Genomic DNA, 26,217 nt, shown 5'->3' on the forward strand with positions numbered 1-26,217 from the left:
AATAAAAAAGACGTACTCGATGTGCACACACCTACAGCAGTGAATAGTCATCATAACCTCTATGGCTGAAACAAAAGCTGTGGAAATTTCCATCCTTTTGTGCTCTCCTGCCCCGGGCATGTGCTCGTGGCAGCCGAGCTGCAGCCTCCTAACCCAGCCGTGACAGGGCCGCTTGGGTATGAAACCTCTGGAAAGGCAACTGAAAGCAAGCCACGTAGCACAGCTTGCATTTGGGTTGGGAAAATGCCTAAAAGTTGCACGGGACCCCCCCTTTTCTGTGGGGAAAATCTGGGGCAATGAGTAATTGCTGGAGCAGGCTAATGCGACCTGGTAGCATGCAAAGAGGAGACGAATGACAGCTAGGAGATAAATATGATTGATTGAGGGGATAGGGGCAATTAAAAATGGGCTGCAACATTGATCAAAATGTGCAAGATGGATGGCAAAGAGTTGCCAGACGTGCTAATTTGCGGGGATAACTGGCAGCACAGGTTCTCCTGCAGCCAAGGTGCTGCTGGTTGAAACTGGCACAAATTATTCTTTATTTTCAGCTGCACGATGCACTTCAAAATGACTTTATGTTGCGTTGTGAGGCGGGGTGTAGGTGCATATGGGAGCATGACAAGCTTGCAGCGCAGCAGAGGACATGCGACGCAGTAAAATCATCTCGTGCCTTTCAGAGGCTCTTCTGCACGGCGCAGACCCACGGCCATCGCCTCTCCTCGCTGTTCCCATGGAAATGATTGCACGTGGCCAAGCAGGGAGCGCGGCACAACACGAAGAGAACAAGGGGAATGCATGATGCAAGCACCCAGTGGGATGGAGCAAGATGTGCCTCTTTGGCCAAGCCAGCAGCTCTGTATTAGACCAGCACTGCCAGCCTGGACAAGTGGCAGTAAAAGCCCAGCTTCGTTTTGCACCCCCGCAGCCGCGGAAGTGCCGTGGGCAGGAACAGGACGTGGGACGAGGCACGCAGAAACGTGCTTTGGGGATTATGGCTGCCTGGAAAATACCTTCCTGTGCGCGACCCAGCCAACAAGAAGTCTTCAGATAGTATGTGCCACCGGCTCACATGCAAAAATTAGTGCAATTAAACGAGTGTGACCAAATTAACCGTAACCAAACACGGGGCTTGGTTAGCAGAGAGTCCCCAGAAACACATTACTCTGATTTTACTTATTGTTCCCAAAGGGGTTAGGGCCTCTGAGGTACAAACAGGACCTCAGACCTTTGCACCAAGGAAGACCAATCTTTAAGCAGAGATAGTCTGAAATGATTCATCTCAGTCTGCAATTAAAGGAGAGAACATTTGCAATGTCCCAAATAAGTTCGCATGGGCAAAGGTAATTCTGACATTTACTGCTAGTTGACTGTTCAACCTTTGTATTTTTTCTAACATTATTAGTTTTTAAATCATCCCCTACTCTTTTATAAATGGGTGTAGGAAGGAAGGAGATGGCAGGGACAGGGAAGGAGATGGCAGAGCCAGTCTCCCATGTACACCAGAGCCCAGGGGGCTGGGGAAGCTCATGTAGGCATCAGCTCCCAGCTACTGGGGCCAAAATGACAAATGGGGAACTGGAAACACTCAGGCACTCTTTCCCCAGAACCATACCCCAGACTCCAAAGAAACCCTCATCTGAACATCTCGGTCCTTTGACAAAGCACGGAGGTGTCCTGGTCTCATTGCAGGACTTTCTGACATGGGTAAAATGCATTTTTAACCTCACAGAGAAAAACTGTTGAAGTGGGGTTGTTTGCCAAAAAGAAGAAAAAAATCTCATGCCAGAGAGGTAGACAAGCCAGATCTAAAGGGTTAAAACCAGGCTAAGTAACAGGCACCCATCTGTATGTCTGTTATACAGAGCTGAACACGGTTTAAGATCAGAATCTGTTCTTAAAAAAAGGTCCATCCCACACCTTCAACATATTTACTCTGAATACTTCCAGTTACTCGATATTGTTCTGAAACCCCCCTTCATGCTGTATTCATCTTATCTGCTACTGTAACTCACAGATTTTATTTTCCACTATATTTTTAATTTATATCATGTTTTATTTATACTACTGTCTTTTTTGAAGCCCCAAATTTCAAAACTGACATGAGCATTGCACACACAAAGTAGGCTTCTTATTATCAACATGGCACAGAAGACAAAAAATGACAGGAATAAATCTTGGATTTTATGTCGGCAAGACGTTCTGCAAAGTAAGTGACATTTCTCAGCAATACAAATTGTACATTAAAAGATAATTTTCAGAACATGATACTAGCTATGGAGTGCAGCACCATTACGCAAAGTAATATTGAAGCTGCGCTTTAGCAAATGCTGTTTTCATGTTGTACTAGTTTGGCATCAAGATTGCAGCAGGTCTTGTGAGTAGATTTAGGAGTGATTAAGTTTACTGTGCACAAAAGCCAGTTATTTGGCAAACTGTCGGCGCGGCGTAATTGATATTTTAATTACACTACTAATACACACATGCTGTTCACAACGAGCCTCCTCACTGGTGTTGCACAAACTGCTTATTTACAGCGCCGGTGATTGTTCCCAAGAAGTTTGGGTTTAAAATTGGTAAAATTTTAAATCTCTCTAAAAGCAAAGCAACTTGTTCCGCACCGCTCGCCAGCAGGAGCGTGCAGTGTGGGGCAAGCAGGAGGGCCACCTCACCTGGCACGTGGCTGGGGACAGTGCCCGGGGACAGACACGGTGCCTTTAGGGCTGATGGGGCGATTCTCACCTGGCAGGACTGCTCATCACCAAGGCACTGCCCAGCTCAGGGAGAGGAGAGGCAAGGCGAGGGGGATTTATTTCTACAGAGTGGTTAAAAGGTGCGGCTCAGCCTGACCCCCACGTGGTGCAGAGACCCTGCTGGATTGCAGGCAGTAGTTACACCACATCAGGATCGGACCTGCTGTGGTTTTGGCAAGCGACGAGCAAGAGTGGGCTTACAGAACAATAACCAAAGGGAGAAGAGACACCTCTGTAGCCAGACACACACCAGCTTCCACCATGCCAGCCCCTTCCAGCACGGTGCGATGCGGTGCCGTAGGCAGGGATGCTTTAACACTTCCCTAGGAAGTTCTTCAAGGTAGGTGCATCTCCTCCTGTAGGTTTTATACCCTGCGGCTCTGGCCGCAGGATTGTGTAATTTTCGTTGTTACTATAACAGCATGCAGCAGTAAGAACAGTAATAGTGGTGCAGTAAGAGCAAAGGTAACATATAGGTGAGTACCTGGAAAATCTCCTAGGGGTGACACCTACCAACGGATGCTGTCATCCCACGCAACTCATCCCTCGCGACATGCCAGGTGGAGTTTGTCCCAGCATGGCACAATGCCCTGGGCAAGAATCTAGCACTGGCAGAAGCTCTGAAGATCAGGATGACCTTTGCTATCTCTGTCTCCTATGATCCCAGGAAGCACCAAGCACTTTGTACATATGGCAGGTCTCAGAGATTTCTTCATACAGAGATACTGAAGGGGACCTAGGGCTGAGATGTGCCGACCCTTCAGCCATCCATAAAAGTTGGAGGCTGCAATCAAACCTCTTTTCTCAGTGGACCTGAGTGGTTGGGATGAGACTGCCTGCAGAGAAAACCCATTTTATAAAGCACCAAGGAGCAGATAGGCAAAGACATGAAGAGGAGCAGTGTCCTCCTCCCCAGGCTGCCTTCTGGACAACCCCCTCTTGAAACCCTGCTGGGCACCTCTCTGCAAGCACAAAGGTGCTGGTGGCAGCAGTGCCTGTGCCCCATCCCGCCTGCTCCCCATCCCGCAGTGCTGGCCAGAGGAGGGGTATGCTGAAGTGAAGGGGACTTCACGGCACAAGACAAAAATAGGATTTTGAATCATCAGAAAAAGCAGCTTGGCGTATTGCAAAGGGGATTCATGTGTTAAGTGTCCTTGTTCTGTGGGGGGCTGACCAGAGCCGGGGGGTCGGACCAGTGGTTGAGGGGAGCTGGGGATGTGTCTGCCCCCGGAGCAAGCACCGGGGGACGCTGGGGCACCTCTGCCCCGCGGGATGCCTGGCAACATCCCCTCGCACCCAGCTGAGGGGCAGGAGAGCAGGACCCCCCATTCCCACATGCACCAGCACCCACACCCCGCGAGCACAGCTGGGAGCAGCCGCATTTGTGCTCCCTGCGAGCACCGGGAGCTCAGCTGCGGCTGCTCAAACTTCAGAAAGTAACTATTGGTCCGTGCCCCTTCCTCGGAGAAGGCCTGCTTTTAAGCACACCCAAACCCGATTTACTCTGTGGCTGGGCACCTTTTCTGCCAGGCTCCAACCCGTCTCAGGGTGTGAGGCACGGAGGGAAGGGGGCTTTCAAAAGAAAATGCCACCGGGTCCTTCGAGCCAGCAGCAAGCGCGGGTGTTGCTAAATTAAGCTCGCAAGTAGGTGGGGCGAACGCCTTAAACGAGTTCGCGAAGGTAAAATAACGTTCATTAAAAATAGAAAAACAACTGAAAAAATATCCTTTGTATTCAACTTCGCACTCGTACATCATAATGTTCCAGTAAAAGCCCATTTTCCCTTGAGATAATAAAAGAATTGAATTTTTCCTTATCGGTCATCTATTTTTCTAGCTAAAGCTATTACTCCCTCTCTGCGGTTGCCAGGCAACAAGAAATATTAATAGCAGCTTTTATTAGCTTAGCTTTAGCAGTGGAGTACCAGAATGAGAAAATGGAAAACATAAATGTGTTACATAAATCTTTCAACCTTTCAGGGTTTGTGTTAGTCTCTGTTTTCATAATGATTTATTGAAGTGATGGTTCATTTATGAGAAAAAGGAGTGTGAAATAAGAAAACGGAACATTACCCTGAAGGACTGTTTGAAAATAAATAATTATAGGAGGTGAAGAAAAGCTGTTTAAAACCATTTTTCTGAGTTTTATAAAATTTAAAAAGACATATTTCTTTCATTTATTGCCTCTGAGAAAAACACTAGCAGGGAATTGCAAACAGGGCTCTGTTTAATACAAAGAACCTTTCACGTACGGTTGCATTGTTACTATTTTCCACCAAGGGCTCGTGTTTGGGAGTTTAGTTTTTAAACCGCGAGCCATTAATAAGCAGAAAGCCAAATTAGTCAAAACCTAAAGCACACAACACAGAACTGCCAGTGCGAAGTTAGGCAGGGCTGGAGCTCGGGGGATGCCGGTAACTTGCTGCTGCCGGCCGGCGCGCATCGCCTGGCGCTGCTGCATGCACGCTGCGCCGGAACATGGCTTATTCCTCGGGACTTACTTCCCCAGGCAGTGATTTAAGGTTATTGAAATATTTACGTATTGGAAGTATTTACCCACAGCATTTAAGCTGTATTGCCCACCAGAACAGTTGTAGCGCCTACAGAGCTACACTCCATGCAGCCATGTCCAGCACTGAGCGGCTTGGCCGCGATCCTGCAGCTGAGGGTCGGATCCTGCAGTACCCAGAGCACAGTGCTGGGATTCCCACTGCCCTCACCTAACCCAGATCGGGTTGGAAAGAAGTGCTGGTGACACAGGAGGATGCTAGTCCCCAGGATGCCATCCCCACTGCCAGGGCACACATGCCGCAGCTCTGAGGAGGTGCTGCTTTTCGTTTCCTTTTCTCATGTGGGAGGCAGGCAGGAGTGTTACTGCTGAGATTTTTCTTGTTCACTTATCTATTTTTTTTCTTTCTGTTCCACAGAAAAGCCCCGTGGTGCTAGAAAACAGCTATTCGGCTTGCAAAGCCAACCAACTAACTCTTCAGAAATTTGAGGGCTGTATTTGTCCTTGCTGCTATGACTCTTTCCCCCTTTACCCTCTCCTCTCTGGAGGGAACCCATGGGAAACAATAATTAAAGACACTAGTCCAGTGCATACATAAACAGGTTCCACAGCTAACCAGAAATTTGACATTTTTTACACCACGAACACGCTTTTCACCGCTGGGGATTTTGAATATTTTGCACATGATCTGGTTTTGCTCAAACTGAAATGAAAAAACTTCCAGGATGTTTCTGGAGTCTTTTTTTTTTTCTTTCCCTCTCGAGCTGATGCATCAGCTTGCAGACAGCAAAAAAAGTCATTCCACTGAGGCCAAGGGAGGGTTTTGCTTTCCAACCCCTCCATCTCCCCTTCTCTTCCCAGTAAGGGGACAGCAAGCAACCAGTACGGTGGCACTTTTGGGTACAGTTTGCCTGCCTCCATCTCAGCGATGACCTGCATGGGCTGCTGGCCTCCTCTGGCAGAGCTGAAGAGCCCCGGAGGATGATTTTGGGTGGCTCATACACAGCTACCAGTGCTTCTCAAATAAAGCCAAGGAGATCTCTCAGTGTGAGAAACACCATGGAAGTGGAGATGCGCGGATAGCTGTCAGTATCTCCAATCAAACTCTCGTACGCATGACGAAGCCCATGTTCGCTCCTAACAGCTGCCAACTGGGATGTCCAAAATGATGCTTCCCCCATGCAAAACCACATGGCTGAGCCACATTTCACCCAGCCATGGCAGAGAAGGGCACAGCGCCCAGGACTGGGCACTGTCCCACCTGATGAGCAGAGACACCGCTATCTAATATTTGTGGAAATATGTTCGCGCTGTGCTGGAGATTCCTGGGCTCTGACCTTGTTCGCCCTTTGCTTCTGTCAAATATGTTCTGCAAAATACCTTCTGAAATCTCATTTATTCACAACAGTTCCTTCGCCCAGCAGGCAGCCCGCCTCACTGGCTATCCCCAACATCGCATGGCGTTTTCCTGCTTTCACCCACATCCCCCCAGGTCCCCAGCAGAACCTGCCCCACTGAGGGCTCAACAGTTGCTAGTCCACACCATAAAGCTGAGAGGATGCTCACAGTGGGCAAAGCCATTTTCTTTCCAAGGAAAACACATCTTTTTCCCTCTTTTTTTTTCCTAAGTATTCCCATTACTCAATGAAAATCACCTCTCTCCTATTTCCTTTCCCTCCAGCCATTCCTCCTCTGTTCCCATATCAAGAAAGGAGAGGGCAGTAGAAAATAACCTGCTGTATTAAGAATTTTCCAACTGTTTATTGTGACCAACACAAATATAACACGCATCCCCCAAGTGATCCAGTCCTGCCTCCTCCCTGCTCCATTGGTCTTAACCTCACATCTTCGGCCATCTCTCTTTTTCACCCATCCCTTCTCCCCTCCATATCCCTTCATCCTATCTTCAGTGTCTGAAAAGTTCCTGGACTTGTAAAAACTGATGGAAAATAGTAATAAGGAAATAAAGTGACAGAAACAGTGGCCAAGGACCACATGATGGAAAGGTCGAGCTCGTCCATGGGGCAGAGCAGAGCAAAGCGTGCTCCATCCCCACTGTCCTTGCTCATGTTTTTTCAGCAGCCTGAGATTTTTCATGAGGATGCCTTAAAAAATCCCAAAGCTCTAGCTACTATTTTAGAGGACAAGTCTTACCATCTCTAAACATTTTACCTTGAATTGCTCATTGTTATTGTATTCCAACCAAAAGACAGGGCATCCAACGCAAGAATCATAGAATCATTGAATCACTAAGGTTGGAATAGACCACCAACATCATCTGGTCCAATCATCCCCCTACCACCAATGTCACCCACTAAACCCTGTACCTAAGCACCACGTCCAACCTTCCCTTGAACACCCCCAGCGACGGTGACTCCACCACCTCCCTGGGCAACCCGTCCCAATGCCTGACTGCTCATTCTGAGAAGAAATGTCTCCTCATTTCCAACCTGAACCTCCCTTGGTGCAACTTGAGGCCATTCCCTCTAGTCCTATCACTGGTTACCTGTGAGAAGAGGCTGACCCCCAGCTCCCCACACCTTCCTTTCAGGTGGTTGCAGAGAGCAATGAGGTCTCCCCTGAGCCTCCTCTTCTCCAGACTAAACACCCCCAGCTTCCTCAGCCGCTCCTCACAGGGCTTGTGCTCCAGGTCCAATAGCTGTGTGCACAAAAAGCAGTACAAACTACAACACAGCATCTGTCCTGGACCAAAGGCAAAACCTCCATGTGCCTCCTCTGCAGCACTCCCAGCTGGGCTTCTCATCCCTGCCTGTGTCACAAAACATCCTCTTCTTTCTGGAAGTGCGAACAAACAAGCCCCTGTTTTGATCTGGAGTTTTCCTGCTGCAAACACCCACCTGAACGTGGTGAACTTTTGGGCAGGTTTGGAGCAGGTCATGTCCTGCGATGCCCAGCAGTGATGCTTGAAGCATCTTCATGAGGCCATCGCCAAGAGGGCTATGGCTCAGCGGGCATGCGGGCAGGAGGTATTTATGATATCGGTTTAAAAACCTGTTCTGTCTCTTGGATTTTAGATTTTCTTCATGTGCATGCCCCCATTAATGCCAATAGGAATTATGGAACTACACATGTGCTGTGGGATGGATCCTACATTTTGGGGCTGTGTTGGAGTGACAGGGGCTCAATTTTGGGCAACCAAAACCAAAGCTGGTAATGAAGAAAAGGGCTAGAAACTGTTTCTGCAGTTCATGTATGATGGCATGGAAAAAAGGCTTTTTTGGGAAGGTAAGGCAGGATTTAATTTTGACCTAAAACTGCAACACAGTTCACTCCCTGATCTACTTCCTTTGCTGCTGGGACCTTTGAAGACGTATTATGGCTCCAGAGGTTTCCACTCAAAACTAAACACTTTCAATTTGCTATTGGCTGGAAAATTCAGGGTTCAGTGGATTTTTTATTTTAGTGGTAAGGGGCAAACAAATCTTAATCTCTCTATTCTATGTTTACAGCCCACTAAGTCCCCTTCTTATCTTCTCTGGTTCAGTCCTGATTTATTGTCACAATGCTGCATTTGTAAAACAGTACCATAAAATAAGAAAGAGAACATTTCCCAAGGACTACTCCAAAATAAATTATTTCAGACGTACGGAAGCTGCTTAATAAATCCCACTGTTCTTGTTTCTTTAGGTATTTTAGAAAGTGATTTATAAGTGCAATATCACCTCTCAAAAATGAGATGATCAACACAGGATAAAATTATCGTGTTATGAAAATAGGGGTCAGGAAAAGGGGCTGTGCTTTAAATTAAACTAGGGAAAAATATTTCATCTGAAATTGACTCTTTTTGTCTCAGAAATGAATGTTTTAATCACCTAAGAACCTAAAAGCTAACACAGAGACCTAAGTAATATTTAATTTCATAGATATATGCCCGTGTTCAATATTGATGGGCAGAAGATGATATTTTTCTTAAACACACTAACCACGCAACTTGGAGACGCACCAAGACTTTAGAAAGCCTTGGGATTTTCCTAGACTAAGAGATAATATCCCACTTAAATATTTAAATATCACTACCTTTCAGACCATTATCTATTCAAGCAATCGACACCAAATGCTCTCTAGCTAGCACAGTTGCAGGCTTGCAGGCAATGCTAATAAGTAAAATTAACTCTGTTTGATATCGATGCCTTTCAACAGCACCCATGAAAATCAATGATCTAGAGAAACAACACAGAAAACTAACCATAGGGCTAAATGTGCTAAAGAGGAAAATATTATTAAACAGCTCCAGCATTAATTCAATACCAGTGTCAAAACCAAGTCACAACCTTTCCTCAGTGCTGCCTCTACAGAAAAGTCCTAAGGTCTAATTATCCCCAAAGTTTCTTCCCAGAGCTGCCTTTACTTCACTATTCCCTTTTTATTTATTCCTATGGAAGCATCATTTGAAACTTTGCAAGGTATCACCTTACCATGGTGTGAGCCAAAAGGCAACTTGAGCTCGCAAGTGCAAGGAGGGATCTTGGTCTCCTTGAAATCAATAGGGAAGCTCTCCCTTTGTGGGGCAGGGGTGACAAGCAGGGGGCTCCTGCTGGCCACGTGGGGCTCGGTTCAGTGAGGACATCACGAACCCAGAGGAAAACAACCCTCCCACCTGCTCTTGGGCAATTATCAGGGCTTGGGAAAACATCAAGCTGGAAACAAAACTGGCACCATGAACACGGTCATCAACAGCAGTGGGTGGTAGTGCAGCAAGGCAAGGCTGCATCACGGGCTCTTCCCAGCCCCTGGTGCAAACACCCCCTCATTAATGTCCTTCTCCATTCAATCAGCTCACAGCATGATGCACAGAGCGGCTTTAACAAAAGGTAAAAAGAGGGGAAAGTCACTGACCGTGGGTAGCTGGCTGGAGAGAAGATGCCCGTCCTGACTCAACATGTTGGAGACCATGATGGCTGGCAGGTCCATGTTCTGGTAGGGGTAGGCGGGTATCAGGCTGTTCGGAGGCAGGCTGTGGCACAGGGAGTGATATCCAGTTTCATGGTCCACCAAGTGCAGGAGTGAAGGGTCGGGGAGATTGGGAGGCGTTATGGGTGGGATTTCATAGTCCTCGTTATTCTCATTCTGACCATTGTATGTCTAAAACACAAAAAAGACATTTTGCAACGTGTCACTGCCTTGTCGCTCCAGCAAATGAAAATGATTATTTGTGCAAGAAACACAAAAGCACATTGTAGTGAAAACATTTTTGGTGTAATAAAAGAGACAGCTCCAGCCCTGGACATCAGCAGGTCGTAACCACGCAGGAGCCAGGCAGTGAGAACTGCACTATCTGCTGTGGGACACCACAGGTTCTTGCAAGCCTCCAATTCTTCTGCAACATCCCCCACTGTCCCCCTCACCCCTGCTGCAACCCATTAGCACAACTTCTAAACTCCTCTAAAGAAGGATTGCCTGGTGGTGCCCCACATGGAGGTTTGTCCTTCCTTACGGCCTGATCCAGATCTGGTTTAGATAAGCACGCCCTCTGCTCCCTACTGGTGCTCCCTCAAGCTCACCATGAAGGTGCAGAGATGTTCGTCCTTTTGCTTCCCATGTTTTCTGGAGGTCTGTATACATTTAAGCATCCCAATGAAAAGAAGATATTATTGCACCTCTGCAAGAGTTTTCACATCAGACAAAAACATATTTGCTTCATAACTTAAGTGTGAGTCTATCCAAAATTATTAATTATCAAAGCAGAATATAATGAGTGTCTGGCAGAGGAGGCTTATTCTAAACATCTACTGTTTCACATATTATTATAGCATATGAAATTCTGATTAGCCATAGTATTACACACATGGATTTTAAGCTAAATTTCTCAGATCACCTAGTTTCATGGTTGGATTTTGACTTAATACTCGATTTAAGAGCAAAACCCCAGACGTGTGCAAAACCAGTTGAACATTGCAGGCTTTATTAATCCATTGCCCCAGAGCTCACACTCAGGTTCGTGCTCTTCATCACCCCAGGCTGCAGGGAGAAAACCCTTAATAAAATAAAATAAAACACATATTTAACCAGAATTCAGAAGTCAGTAGGAGAGGCAGCTGAGGTGAAACACACCTCTTGTCTCCCCTCATCCCATCATAAAAACAGAGAAGAGCGCATATGCTGCACATACCAGATGACTGCTCATGTTCACATGAAATTCCTACTAGCTTTGGGGAAATATGAGTACACAAGAAATATAAGACGGAGCCAGGGCTAAGCTAGCTCTGTACCAACAGTTATTGTTCAGGGGAAATTCAAGCCCAGCTGTTTTTCCAGCCAGCTTCTGTCTAGCAGTGGCATTGTGCTGGAAAGGTAAGGGGGATGAGAGGCTGCACACAAAAGCAGACAGACATATCCCATTTAATACGTCTAGTAAAGTTTTCACTTGGGCTACACTCTTCGAGGTATATCAATTCTTCCCCAGTTATTTAAGAGGATTTCACTCGGTACTTTACGGAAAGGGATTTAAATAAATCATTGCACAGCAAACTTGTTCCTCCAACTGGTTTATTTTGGTATCAGGTATATAAGCAAGTGGCTTTGCTGTACTTAACTAAATTATGTAAAACCCACTCAAAGTTTCCTAAAGCTCTCTTCAAAACTACAAGTTGCTCGTGTTGCTGCAGAGCAGCTCACGAAAGGGCTTTGAGGCGGTTTTGTGAGGAGCATGAAAGCCCCGCTCCCCCTGCACGTTCCTGCCCCTGCTCTTCTCAGCCTGGGAAAAAAAAAAAAAAAAAGAAAAAAAAAAGCTCTGTTTAACTCACAAAGTTTTCCGAAGAGCTACAGTATTGTGCAGACATATCAAAATTACAATCAAAGCTGTACACAATCAAAATCAGATTAGACAATATCCAATCAACATAATCAGCCTCGGCGCCTGCCAGCTTTCGCACCACACCACTAAGAGCGATTTTCCAAAACAGGCTGCCTTTACGCTATATGTGTTTTAAAGAGATCGCTAGGAAGATAGGGAAGGGAGAAGAGGCAGACAGATACTCGGAAGGGTGGGACAGGGGGATGGTTTATTGTGGCACCTGGTGACTACAGGCACAGCTGAGGGGATGTATCCGTGCCCACCAAGGGTGGTCTCGCGGCGCGTGCACAGAAGCCGTCGTCTTGAGTCTCCTGCCAGCGACACCCAACGCCCCTTCCCACCACCACGTGGGCTCTGCTGCAGATTCTGTTTTCTATTCTTATGTTAATTTGAATTAAATTAAACAGCCAATTATACGTTATAAGGATACATTACAAATTAGATTAATGAGCTGGTCGGAGCCCATTCATCCCACCAGGACTCCAAAGGCAAGCGCGAGGAAGCTCGCCCTGCTAAAAGGCTGCCTGTCGCGGTGCACACAGCAGACACGGGAGATCTAGGCTTTTCCGCTGACAAGCGGATGACAGTTGTTGTGATTACACATTATTCCCCTTCAGATTAAAACACTGAAATCAGCTGAAACAACAAGCCTCTACTTGCCAAGCCTTGGCTCGCACTGCAGGGCAGCCGGACGCTGCTTTGAAGGTCGGACCCCTCAAAGCGAAGGATGGAGAAGCAGGACCAAGCCCTCTCAGAGATGCCACCCATCTCTGACCAAGCATCTGACCAAGCATCTCTCAGAGATGCTACCCGTCTCTGAGATGCCACTTTCCTGACTCCCTCCTCGCCGGCAGGTCCCCACATGTCTCTGTGCCCAGGCTATGGGCGCTGTGCTGCAGGGCATGGACCGGCTCACCCCGCAGTGCTGCAGGATAGCATTGTAGCAGATACAGCCCATCTCTCACGGCATCAGAGCCGTGTTTAAAAACAGTTCCTGAAATCTGAGCTTGAACAGAGGTCCCAGTGACAAAGACCACCTCCATCCACCAACAGACTCGCAGGCAGAGGATGGAGGGGTGTGGGGACATGGAGAGACGTGTCCCTTACTCCATGCAGCTTCTCTACCACCCTTTCTGTGCCACGGTTCCCTCCCTCTGCCCCTTCATCATGGGGACAGCAATGGGTGAGGAAGGCCCTGGTTCCTACCAGCCCCTGTGGCAGGAGAAGGTCACAAGGGAGCAACCATGGCGCAGGCAGTTCTGCGGTGCACGTTTATGGGTGCAGTTAAGGGGTGCCCTGTATGGAAACGGAGCTGAACACAGCACAGGGAGAACTGAGAGCTTTAGAGGGGAATGAGCTGGTTCCTCTCTTGCCTCCTGTGTCCCACGCATGGGAAACCTGAATTTTAACACTAAAACTGGATCTTCTTCCGTATGCCTAGATAAGCACCTGAATTATCGGTGCATCAAGTTGGGGACATCATCTCCACACGCCTTCAAGCTGCACCTGAAAATTGCTGTGGGTCAAGGGGAGAAGCAAGTAGCTCTCACCCTGGGCTGTAAGTACCCAGCAACGAGCAGGCTGGAAACTGCACGAGAACCCACCGTGCAGGTAGCTCAGGAGGGAGCAACGAGCATCGAGCATCCACAAATTAAGCCGTTAGCTTTCTCCTGCCTTTCCCCTCTTGGAAGAAGGGGGAAGCACTGTCCGCCTTTACAAAACCCTCTACAGCTAGCCAGCACCACTTCTCCACTGCACGTTGCTATTAATCATGGAGGGCATGACTTGACCAAGGACCTGGGAACCGCTCTCCGCAGAAGCATGGCAAACATCCAGTGACCCCAATTCTCCACTGAGTCATGTTCTGTGTGATTATCCATGAGGATCCAGAAGTCGCAGCCAAGCATTGATTCAGAGAAATATTATTCGCAGTGGAAGCGATAGAGATTTGCAGCATTATCACAGGTAAATATTTGCCCTGTCAAATAACACTCAACAGTAAATACAAGCCTAAGAAAGAAAATTTATTCCCAGTAAGGTACATGGAAATACATCGACTGGTGTGATCCATCCCACCCTAATCATCCAGATGGCACAAAACAGCACGGACTATGCACCATCCCTCACCTGCTAACTAAGCTTTTCCCGTAGCTAACACAAGAGCTTACCGCCTTAGGACCGTGACCCTCTGGGCATTTCAGACATTAGGTAGGACAGATTTGGTCTAAGCAAACCAAAACCAGACTGGGAAGTCTGCAAAGCAAGGAAAACATGGCTATTTGTAGTGCTGAACAGGGTGACCAAGGGCATGCCACCACAGCTTGTGCTCATGGTGCACGTGAAGAGCACGGAGGGCACGGAGGTTGGGTGGTGTAGGGACAGCGGCACAACGTGGGGCTGTTTGGGGTGTTTGTGTGCCAAGGCTGGATGGTGCATGGGACCAGCCAGATAAACTCATGGGCTTTTCATACAGACTTTCCCAATTTCTCTTACAAATGTAAAAAAAAGGATTCACTCTGTGCCAGTGCTCGTCCCACACAAGCTTGACACACCAAGTTAAGAGAAGATCCTGAGCCATATAAAGAGGAAAAAAGAGTCCAAACATAATAATAATAATAAAAAAAAGAAAATCAATGCTCAATGACATCAAGCACCCCCTTACTTCCTTGCAAGACTCCAAACAGCTCTCCTACCACACACATGCTGCTCAGCACTGTCACAACATTTGCAAGAAGGGAATTTTGATGCATTTCTCCTACACATGAACTGCACTTGTGGAGTTTCTCTACTCAGCGCGAAGCACCAAAGCCAGAGGGTCAGCACCATTGGCTCGGGTGGCAGGAGGAGATGGAAATCACCCAGATGCTGCAAACCCCAGAGGAACGATGGGGCTGGCAGGGCAAACAGCTCGCTGCTCCCTGAGCGGGGACATCCCGGGCTGCGTTCCCACCCGCGCCTTCCAGAGCCCCGTGCCAAGGCACGAAGCAGTGCTGATTTTCCACGTCAGTGGCTCTGGGGCTTAGGAATGGAAATTGATTTGCCTCATCTTTGCACATGGAGATCCTGTCTGTGAATAGCGGGGCCAATGAATTACTTGGGTAGAGTTGGATAAATACTGTAAGGAAGTATTTATTAACTACAAATTGTCTTTGAAGCATTCCCAGCCCCCTTTACATCCATTTTCATGTGCTCAGGTTTTTGACTGAGGGAATGCAGTTGAAAAGGGACAAACGAAACCTTAACGTACGGACATAAATGAACATAAACGAACATAAATGTGCACCGGCTGTGTCTGCACAGCCTCCAGCAACCTTCAGGCATGCCGCAAGGCTGTGAGCCCAGCAGAGCAGGAGGCAGCAACAGCAAGCTGGGTCCTGCCGGCCTGCTGGTGCCTCTCTCTGTGCTCCTTTTCCTCACCTGCAGTGTGGGACTGAAAGCCCAGACAAATGCTTGGATCACCCAAAGAACAACTGATCAAACACCTCAATGTTCCCCAAGTTTCCTCCTTTCATTGCTTCAATGCAGGTTCTGCATGCTAAAGCAAATGAAGGCAGAGAGCCAGGCTCCACCTCAGTGCCACCGGGCAGCACTACCTTGGGATGGAGCTGGACATTTACCTCTTCACTTTACATGGGCTTTGTCCCCTCTCCCTGAGACACAAATCCCAAGGAATTACAGAGCCTTCACAGCTGAGCCTCCTGGATGGTTTCAGCCAAGTTCGGCACTGCACAAAAAGCCTTTTACACAAGTTTCATAAAACCACATGTGCACAGAAGAGAGAGACCAGGGTCCTAAACATTCACACTTTGGCCCCAATAACCTTTGATCTTATATTCAGTTTTTACATTGTCCAAGCTGTGGTTGACCTGCATCACCACCTCACCACAAAAAGCTAAAAATAATGGAGTTCTACGAACAATTTATAGCAAAAGAAATCAGCACTATTGTAGGTTTTAAAAAGGCTCCCAACTCCCCCCATCCTTTTTTTTTTTTTTTAATCAGTATCTTATCCAGAACTGGAATCCTGTCAAGAATAGTGGATAGCACACAACTATAACTTCTTATTATGTGTATAGTGATTTTATGAATTCAGTGGGGAATGAAATGCAATTTTGTCAGACTTGTCTGTGTTCATAATGACCAAGTCAAATTAATCATCGTGGATAATACTCCTGTGTCAGCCATTCAAGAGATTTTTTAATAGAATTTTTCTGATTCATGTCTTGCAGTACATCAGATCTGTAGTAATGCAGGCACTTCTAAAAATCAGTGCAATTATGGCTTCTTGTTGCCCTGTCATTTTCACGGAATAAAAATGTCTCTGCAAAAGTCATATACTGTATATAAACCAAAATGAAAAACAAAAATATAGTTACAATTAGACTTGATTTTTCCTAAAGATTTAATATCTTTTCGAGGCCATTATTTATGGGCAATACATAAAGCTACAGTGCATGATGCTGAAGATGGACTAGCTTATCACAGCACATACCAATTTTGTCCTGGTTGTCATTCTTCCTCTGATTGCCCCATGAATTACTGTTTTTTGCAGGCATGGAAATGACTATCCCATAGAACAAACAGGGGTAGGTAATGGGCGTGCAGTCAAATTATTGTGTTTATTAAAAATGTATCCAGGAAAACCCACACTGATCCCAAAGGGCTCTGGTTCAGGAAAATCTCTGGTTCAAGAAAAGGTTACAGATACCATAAAGGCAGACAGACATGCACGGGAGCAGCAGTGCAGCATGCAGCGGTATATAAAGGATTGGTAATGCTGCGTTATCCTTCTGAAGGAAGGAAGAAACCTCAGTCCCCAGTGACACAGGCAGAAATGAGTTTTGGAAGTAGTTACCCCCAGGAATAAAGAGGAAGAAAAATGCAATCCACCACAGCTCTCAACCCTTCCTCCTTTCGTTCCCCGACTTTTCTGCACCCTGGGCAGAAAAGCCCAGGAACTGCTTGCAGGGAGGGGTGGGAACCCACAAGCACGTACTGTTCTCCCAAAAACTCAGTCAGATCAGTGGTTCTTCTGGGCAAGCACACTGACCTAAAAATTAGCCAGCATTTCGGAGGAGATATACAAATCCCTGGAGAACACTCCCTGAAGCTCCTCAGAGACCAGAACAGCTCATACCTCTCCATTTCACCTCTCTCATCTGTTTTTACCATCCTTCCACCTCCTTACATTACCATTAGGTTCTTGAAAACAACATCCAGCAGCAGGTAGCTCCCCGTGCTCCTTACAGAATATGCCCCAAACTACTGCTTTGCGGATTTGCTGCTGTTACTTCTCCGAGATGCCAGATTTCTGAGTCAGAGCGTGGCTAGGCATTGCCCCATGCTGTCCTGAGCCACGATGGGACCCACGTGGAGGTGCCACATCTGATCCCCATGTCCAGCACCGGAGGCAACACCACGTTCCTACAGCTAAGACCTTCACCATCCAACCAAATACAGGGGGTAGTAAGGCTCAAAGTCTGCTGACAGCATTGTCACGAGCCTTCAACATTGGCTTATGCAAACACTGGCAATAACTGGAGCTCCTGAAAACCCTTTATTCTATCTTCATAAAGCAGGACCAGGACTATGAGGCATATCTGATGCACAGTTGCTCCTGGATGACCTGTAGCAATATTTAGCTTCAATATCTGCCCTCGTTGTTGATAGGAGAGAACTGTCTCATTTCAGCATGTTTTTGTAGCTATTCTTACCTAGTCTTTCAAAGCAAACGTGGCAGTGCTCCAGGGGAAGCTAGGAGATGTGCAAGCTCTGTTCCGTGTCAGCAAAGCATATCCTCTGTCATCTGTTTTACAATCAGCCTCCTTACAATTGTATATAATGATTTTGCTTGATTTTAAAATATATTCTGGAGGGACTGTGAGCCCAGTGAGAGAGGAGCCATGGGGATCTAAAATTAGACTGACTGGGCCAGCCAAATATAAACTCTTCTCCTTGCTTTCCTGGTCTCTTGGCTGGAAGTCAATACAAGGAATATGATAATAGTCTACTCAAGAATATCATGCATTTCTGGGAATTATTTGAGGAGTACGGATTTTACATAATTGCCTTTTTTGTCTCATGGCATACTGAACTTGCATAATAAGATCAGCGCACTTCACAGAAATTCATTGTTGGACTGGATGAATTTGGTATTTCGCGTTGAGCCAAGGGTGCATTACATAATGATGTATAATGTACTGTAAGCAGGTCAAGAGATAAGGCAGCCTGAAAACAGTAATGGAGTGCATGCAGGGAAGAATTAGTGAAAAGCACTCTAAGAAATTAATTCAACCTGGCTTCGTTTGAGCAAGAAAGACCCAGAGCAGGAAGAAAACTATATTCAGCACCATACTCGTCCCCTTTCAGTTTTCATCTTCGTATTTCCCTTGTGTTTAAAACTGAAAACGTGTGGTTAAGGGTAGAAAGCCTTTGTGCCACACTTCATATGGGTGCTTTGTAGTTAAGCTTTTCAGTTTTATCTCAAAAGAGAGGCCCTAGCCATGCACATGGGCAGCAGAGGTGGCATGCACCCCGTGGCAGGGGTTGGGCCTGAGTGGGCTTTAAGGTCCCTTCCAACCCAAACCACTCTGTGTTCTATGCTTTCTTTTTTTATCAGCAAAGACAAATTTGCAAACAAAGTCCTGTGCCACCTGCCCACCTGCCTTTATGTTAAGTGCCATCTCAGTACTCAGACTAAACTCCACAGCATTCAGAGCACCGGCACCACTCACGATCCCAGTCCAAGCCTATGAAGGCAGAGCTCAACAGTACCTGCTCTTGGTACTCTTGCCTGAGAAGCGAGGGTAACAGCCAGATGAAGTCACAGACTGGGGACAGCCCCAGTGTGTTTGTTAAATTCCTGGTTACTTAATGTGAGCCAGGGCTGGGACCTTTGAAGTCCAAAGCATCACTCACCACGAATGTGCTTGGACTTTGAGCCCACGCACTTCCAAATTCACACTTGGGACCCCAAAGCAAATTGAGAAGTAATTGTATGTGTGTATGAAGAAAAAAGGTAATAAGTTCAAGAGCAGCAGAGGCAGCCCCCTCCCCATCGCCCGGACTTGACGTGTGTGATTAGCACGAGGAAGGCATGGATGTGGGGAGAACTTGCATAATGTGGTGCGAGCTAGCACCTCCCCCAGGGTGCCCAGCTGCTGCAGAAGCAATTTCACAGCTCATCATCCATTATGAGATTAAAATAATTTTTTTTTCCTCCCGTGAAGTATTAATAAATTGTGCAGGCAGACCAGAGTTAGCGCCATTTACACAAATGGTAGTGAATCACCCACCTAGTTATTTCTTAATGGATTGAGTATCTGTGTTCCTCCTTAGCCTGTAATTTAAAAAAGTAAAGACACAAGCCTGTTTATTTGTGCCACCAGGCCCGGAGGCAGCTCTTGTTCAGCCTGGGTTGACCGGGACAATGGCAGAGATGCTGCCTCACACGGATGTGCCCCAGCACTTCGTGAGGAAACAATACCAAAACAGTCAGTATGAAACTATGGACTACAAAAGGAAGACCAAGGCTACATTGAAATCCCTCCCAGAATTCACCTATTTTTCCTTCTGGGTGCAAAACTTGCTGAGGCATCGCTGATATGATGCAGCTTCCATGGTACATCCAGTGACGATGTAAAGCTGTAGTCAGAGCACCACTAATGGCTTTTCGAACATCCTTGCTTTATTACAGTATCAGGCAAAGCAGGCATGTTTAATGTTTAAACTTCCAATGACAAATGCCTTCAGCAAATATGTTTTATGTATTTATTCAGCGTTCCTTAAGCGCCTGTCACCTTAGCAGCTAAGGTGCTGCTTACCTTGTTCTTTTATTTTTATTAAAATTAAAAACATATCAATGCTTTGTGAAATGCCACTTTCTCCCCCTCCCCTCTCTCCTCCCATGCCCAAAAGGAACTTGAAATCCTTTATCAGCCCATCCCATAGAAAACATTTAAGACTGCCAGGAAGTTGTCGAAATGGGAAAAGGAAATTAACGGAGAGCCCCAGAGCAACAAATCAGCCTCCCACGATATCCTGAAGACCCTCAGCCCCAGAATTTGGCCCTGTGAAGGTGAAGCGCCAAAGCCAGGCACCTCTGAGTCAGTTTTGCAAGTCAATCCCGAGACAAGACAGAGAGAGCATTGCCCTGATTTCAAGCTCAAGGACTAGGTTCAGGTGGGTGCTGCCTCCACCAAAGCCAGGCCAGGCAATGTTGGTTTGTAGCTAAATATGACCCAGGTTGGTAGGGCAAAGGAGAAACTAAAGATTTCCTATGGGATTGGGATGGTTCGCTCTTTGCAGACCCTAAATACCTAGGATGAGCCCTCCTTGTCCATGAGATGTCAAGAACATCACCTAGGATCTCTCTCTACTTCTTTTGAGTTTACTGAGCTGCTCAGAGCCACAGTTACAAGCCTTTCTCCACAACCACAAGTGCCAGAATTTATTCATTTACGCACTTATCTAAAGCAGAAGCTGTCATGTCACAAGAGCACAAAGGTGCTGGGCTGTTAGGGAAAGCATGAAGCACCAAGAGACTCATGACAAAATTGTGTGAACTGTAACATGGTGCATGGCCAAGTATCCAAATCCCCAGTGTAGGTGTGAAAATCTCAGCCTTAAGCCTCCAATATGTGAATTTTGGGAAACAAGCAGATTTTATCTTTAACAATTCTCTCTCTTTTTTTTTTTTTTTTAATAAAAACAGGCTTATGTGTGGTATCTAAAAAAAGCCAGGAACACACACATTGCTGTGAGTCTTAAATCACAGATGCTCATCAAACACCATCTAAAGCATTAAGTGACCTGGACAGAATGAGTAGCTAGGGCAGGTATCATCCTTTCAGGAGGAAGAGAAAAATGAAAATAATCAAATTAACAACCAAAATACCTCTGTTTTCCTGAAATGATGACAATCATCTACTTAGAAGGACAGCTGGGCCACCAACGTGCTGGTCAGAGCCAGGAGTCCGCAGCTGGGGTTAGCCCCCATGCTCATGGTGAGAAAGGAGAGCTGTGGGCACTGGCAGCTCTGGAGACAATGCAGAGCACTCGTTGACACAGGGGTGAACGTTGCAGAGGAAGTGAAGGTGCAAGAGGACACATCAACACCAGCATGGTCGTTGTCATCCCAACACCATGAAAAACCCAACCCAACACACAAGGCACGAGGCGGGAGGAGCTTCATTAGCAGCTGCATCCACAGACAACCAACCCCAGCTATCTGGAGGGCAAAATAACTGAAACACTTCATTCGTTAAGCAGCTGGAGAGGTTCTTCTATTATTTTTACTTGTTTACAGCATGCCAGGTGGAACCTGAACTGTCCCAAGGGAGATGGACAGAGGTGGAAGGTCCAAAACCAGAAACCTGGTCCTGCTAACCTGCAGGAGGCTCTGAACACAACAGGGCTGCAGGTAACAAAGCCAGAACACCGACCCCAAGGTAAAAATTCAGATTCACCCAGCATACTCCAGGGCTTCCGCTGCCATCTTTCAAACCCACGTCCTGGCAAGACCTAAGTATTTCCACAAACTCAGAGATGAGTGCTTCTATTGGTCATAGTGGCACCAAACTGGGTACCCCAGAGTCCTGCTGGGTGTTACCAAAAAGCATCATCCTAGGTCCTGCTCAAATACGACCAAAATGGGACAGATCTTCTCAAGGGAGATTGCTAAAGAAGCTACACTGTAAGCTTTCACTGTTTCTCCTCCCATTCCTATTCTTGCTATCAAACAACAGAAATCCCTTTCCAGATTGGAATCCATGAGACAGAAGTTGGCAACCAAGAATTGCACGGAAACAACAAACATTCCTGATACAGAAGTCTGGAAACCAGGAAAAGCAGAGGACTCGCACTGCGTCTTCAAATGGCAGCACTCAGGGTTTCAACAATTAAATGCCCTAGCACGAGCTGCTCAAAGAGCTGCAGAGTTTTCTGCGTTTTCCAGAGCAGCTTTCCCTGTTTGATCCCAGCATCCCTGTGCAAGCGCGATGAATTCATTCCTGAAGTTGCATTCGAGTACCCAATAATTTCCATTGGCTCCCTGCAGTTCACCCTCTTGACATTTCATGACCAATTCTCTTGGGAAAAACTTAGAAGTCTGAGCTTGTGGGGTTTTTCTAGCTAGTCCTTCACGAGTACAAACCCACACGTGACTGCACGCAGAGCACTCGTGTACGGCGTGGATGGAACACCGCATGTGCCCAAGCATCCAAGTTAAGTGCACCTGCAAGAAGGCGTGCAAATGTTCATGCAGAAACACACAGCTTTCAACACTCGGGTGAGCAAACACCTTCCTGATTTTACGCAATGCGGCTCCTACACCAGCCGGGTCCACGGTGGAAACAGGCACCTTTTGGGTACTCATTTCTAAAATGTGCTGGGAATTGCTGGAGCCTGGCAAAAAAGCTCCTCGAGAGAAAAGCAGCCCCTGGCACGGGGCTTGGCCACATAGCTGTCTTGTTTGGCTTAGAAGTCAGCTGGAATACTTAAAATAAATTTGCTAAATTGTCTTCCAGAGACTGATGGCTTTTCTTTTCTTCCCTCCTTAATAAAATTGCAGGGGTATCTTTATTGTTATGTCTAATTTTAGAGAAAACTAACATTTCCTGAGATTCAATTTCTCTCATAATTGTTGGAAGGAAACTAAATTGTCTGCTGTAAACATTCACTGTATTGTGTGAAAAGTATCTTTATTACAGCCCACTGGGAATACTAATAAAATTCCCAATCCTAGCCCTTCCTTACTTTTTTTTCTTTTAGCTGGCTCCTTTCTCTCATATACCCATTAATGTCAGTTCAAACATTCTGCAGTCGAGATATGAGAACTTAAAATATATTATTTAACAATCAAGGGTAGAATAAAGACTTGTGAACAGTAAGATCCTTTCTGCCTTCTCTTTTGGTGCTTTCTATTATAGAAAATGAGAATGGCTATTCCATTTGTCTATGTGCGTGCTTAGAGTTGATGAAAAAAATTTCATTAGTTTAGTCCGACATATACTCAATATAGTCTATGTACATATTTTTTTTCCATTTTATTCTACAGCTGCAAAATGATACTAAATTTCATCAGATTGGAACGAAAACTGTGGTCTTGGAACATTTCCCTTTAAGGGTCTTATATTTATTCAGAATTCATGAATCACTTTCCAGTAATACAACCATAATTATTCTTAAAGTGTTATGTTTGAAGGTTTAATATGAAATACTTGCAAAAAGCTCTTTTTCACTTTGATAGTTTGTAATCTTCATGGTAATCAGATCAGTTAGCCCTTCACACAGCAGCCAGGAAAATACAATTTAATATGAATCTCATACACTTCACTCATGTTTTAATTAAAGTAATAAAAGCCAAGTCATATTTTGTCCTTTACAGTGTACACAAATGCATAGACCTGAGCATGCAGCTTCAGCGCAGACACTTTTGATGACTGCTGATAAATTTCCTAGTCTGAGATAAATCTAATCCAGGCTTGCTCAGAGCCTGCTGGTCATGACAGCAGCGTCACCGACGAACAAGACCCACAAGGTCTGTTGGCAGAGCCGTGATACAGGTGGTGGGCACATGGGCTAAACGCAGCGCTCAGAGTCAGCTTTGCCACCTTTCAAGCCATCATTCCAGATCCTTTCTGACTTTCAGTTCCCATCTCAGCTCCACCAGCCCGGCCTGGTGCCTTACCTGCCAGGGAAAGACCCAACGCTCCCCAGAGCAGCAGAGCCCCGTAGGGCTGGCGGTACACACGCTCCCCTCCTGAGGGCCCACGCTGCTCCTCTCATGGGTACCTGCATCGCACACTCCCTGCCTGGGCACCCCTGGTGCGTGCTCCCATCCTGGGTACCTGCTTTACATGCTCTCCTGCCTGGGCACCCATGGTAGGCATGCTCTTCTACCCAGGTACCCATGGTAGGCATGCTCCCCTGCCTGGTACCTGCTGGCTGCACCCAACCAGGGCTGCTCAGGCTTCAAGAAGGGCGATGCCACAGGGCTCTGCTACACAGATCCCGCAGCAGAAGCAGAAAAGCAAACACAACCACCCCTCCCTCCACGTGCAGGTGCCAGCCCCTTCTCGCAGGTTCGCTCCCCATGAGGTTCCACCACCTTGTTAGAGCAGCTGGGGCTTGACAACTGCATCATGCTCACAGGTGAGCAGCCTGGGTAAAAAAATAAAATAAAATATCCATTTCTGGATAAAAATTCATGTCCGCTGTCCTGCCAAACTGCCTGAGCACATAGATGCTGGAGCAAAGACGGGAACCTGAGCATAAGCAGCTGGATGGCCGCACTCGGGATGCGTAACCCTGAAGTTCTCTGCTGCTGGTCAGGCCAGCGCAGGGCTGGAGCTGAGCCCACCCTGCAAGCACCCAGGGCAGCCCCATGCTGTCAGGGAGCAAAAGGGCTTGTTCTGTGGCCATGGAGGTGCCTTCCTGTTTGCACAGGCCTCCATCCAAACCCAAAGTGGAAAATGTTTTCCTGCTGGAAATAAGTGGCTCCCCACTTAATCACCCCGCAGTGACTGCAGACCCAAACACAGGCATAGGAGCAGGAGAAGTAATCAATCAGTTGGGAAAGGAAATCCCAAGAGCACTGGGCCAGATTTTTTTCATACTTCTGCAGCTCACCATGCTACATTTGCCCAAATAAAAACAATTTTCCAAAGCCACTCCCCAGAGGTCCATCCCAGAAGCAAACAAACCTCTGTGTTCACAAACAGGAGCCAAAACCAACGCCCCGACAGGACACAGCAGAAAACCTTGCTCATCACAGCTGCTATCAGAGCTCAGCACCAGTCGCGAGCAGAGGAAGCCCTGGCTCCGTGTCATGCTGTATCACGGTGGGCAATTCGGGCGACGAGCGGGATGAGGCAGTCCCCATGCCATGCGAGTCCCCCCGCACACCAGCAGATCCCTTTGACGGGACTGAGACTGACCAGAGCTCAGCTGTGCCCCCCAGCTGGTGCTGTGCAGCAGTCCCAGTTACCCCCCTCCTATGTCCTGCAGCACACAAGGTGGGACCTCAGGTGCTCAATTCCTTCAGCCCCGCTGAGAAGCATCGTGGTGTGTTGGGACCCAGAAAAAAACAACATTCAGGCATCCACCCCTCCAGATCTCCTCCCAGTATCAGTATTTTCTCTGTGTAGCACTTTGGGTCAGGAAGCAGCAGCAGCAGGTGCTGTCCCAGTGGGATGCACATCGCCCCGCTGCTCCTCGCGCCCACCAAGCTCCACCAGCTCCAGGGACCCATCAAGGGCTGGAGCTGTGCTGCCTCCAGCCCTGGAATGCTCCTCTGCATTGATTGCCATTTTATTATTAATTTGACGCTTGCCTGAATACAGACTACCTCACTGTTACAGCAGATCAGATGAAGCTGTGAAGATCCTCGTGCACATTTTGATCACGCACCCCTCAGACTGAGGACTACCTGCAGGTGTTCTGTTTAATACGGAGACTCTTACCTTTGGGTCAAGTACAATCTTTGAGCTGGTTCAGAGCCCAGAAAACATTTGGAAGACACTGGAAAGAGAAAACAAGCTTGCTGCTGGACTGACCCGAGGGCTAGCTGGCTGCACCTGGGAGAGCTCGAAGGAGCAGTGGACGCTGCCATTCCTCTGCTATCTGACCACTGCTTCAATGCATCCTGGGTCTCATTCTCCCTCCTGCCTTTGCCCCTAACTCTAAATCTATTTCAGAACCACAGTTCATTGGTGAAATGTTTCTCTGTGCATGAAATTCAACCACCACAACAACCTCTGAGCTTTCTGTCCCTAGGAGGCACTCTCCATACCACCTGACAATCTCCTCAGTTGTATAAGATGCTATTCTTTCTTTCCCCAGAGAAAATGCAATAGGAACAGAGACTATTAATTTGGTCTAGGAACTGCTCAGTTACATTAGCTTTTCACTCTATGATGCTTGGTGGCTATTTTTCAAACACCTTATTGTTAACAACTTAGGAATCCTTTGAGACCAAGGGCTGAAGATGATGCTCTGCTTGTAACACCAAGGGATTTTATTATTATTATTATTTATATAAATACCACAGCCAAGCCAACACCAGCAATGGAAGCTTCTGTTGCTAACATGAAGTTACAGGAACTGCTTCCTGACTGCATCACTCAAAAATTTCACTGTCAC

At 46.9% G+C, this 26,217-nt stretch overlaps 1 protein-coding gene across 1 annotated transcript in view; it reads right to left on the minus strand.

Annotated features, from left to right (window-relative positions):
• TOX2 (TOX high mobility group box family member 2) overlaps window positions 1-26,217 on the minus strand; it is a 129,659-nt gene that overhangs the window by 43,103 nt on the left and 60,339 nt on the right. Inside the window, exon 3 of the mRNA XM_035548221.1 lies at window positions 10,119-10,364. Within this exon, the coding sequence (XP_035404114.1) occupies window positions 10,119-10,364 (246 nt within the window). The remainder of the gene's footprint in view (window positions 1-10,118; window positions 10,365-26,217) is intronic.

The sequence above is a fragment of the Cygnus atratus genome, chromosome 16 (genome assembly GCF_013377495.2).
Source record: "Cygnus atratus isolate AKBS03 ecotype Queensland, Australia chromosome 16, CAtr_DNAZoo_HiC_assembly, whole genome shotgun sequence".
NCBI classification, from domain to species: domain Eukaryota; kingdom Metazoa; phylum Chordata; class Aves; order Anseriformes; family Anatidae; genus Cygnus; species Cygnus atratus.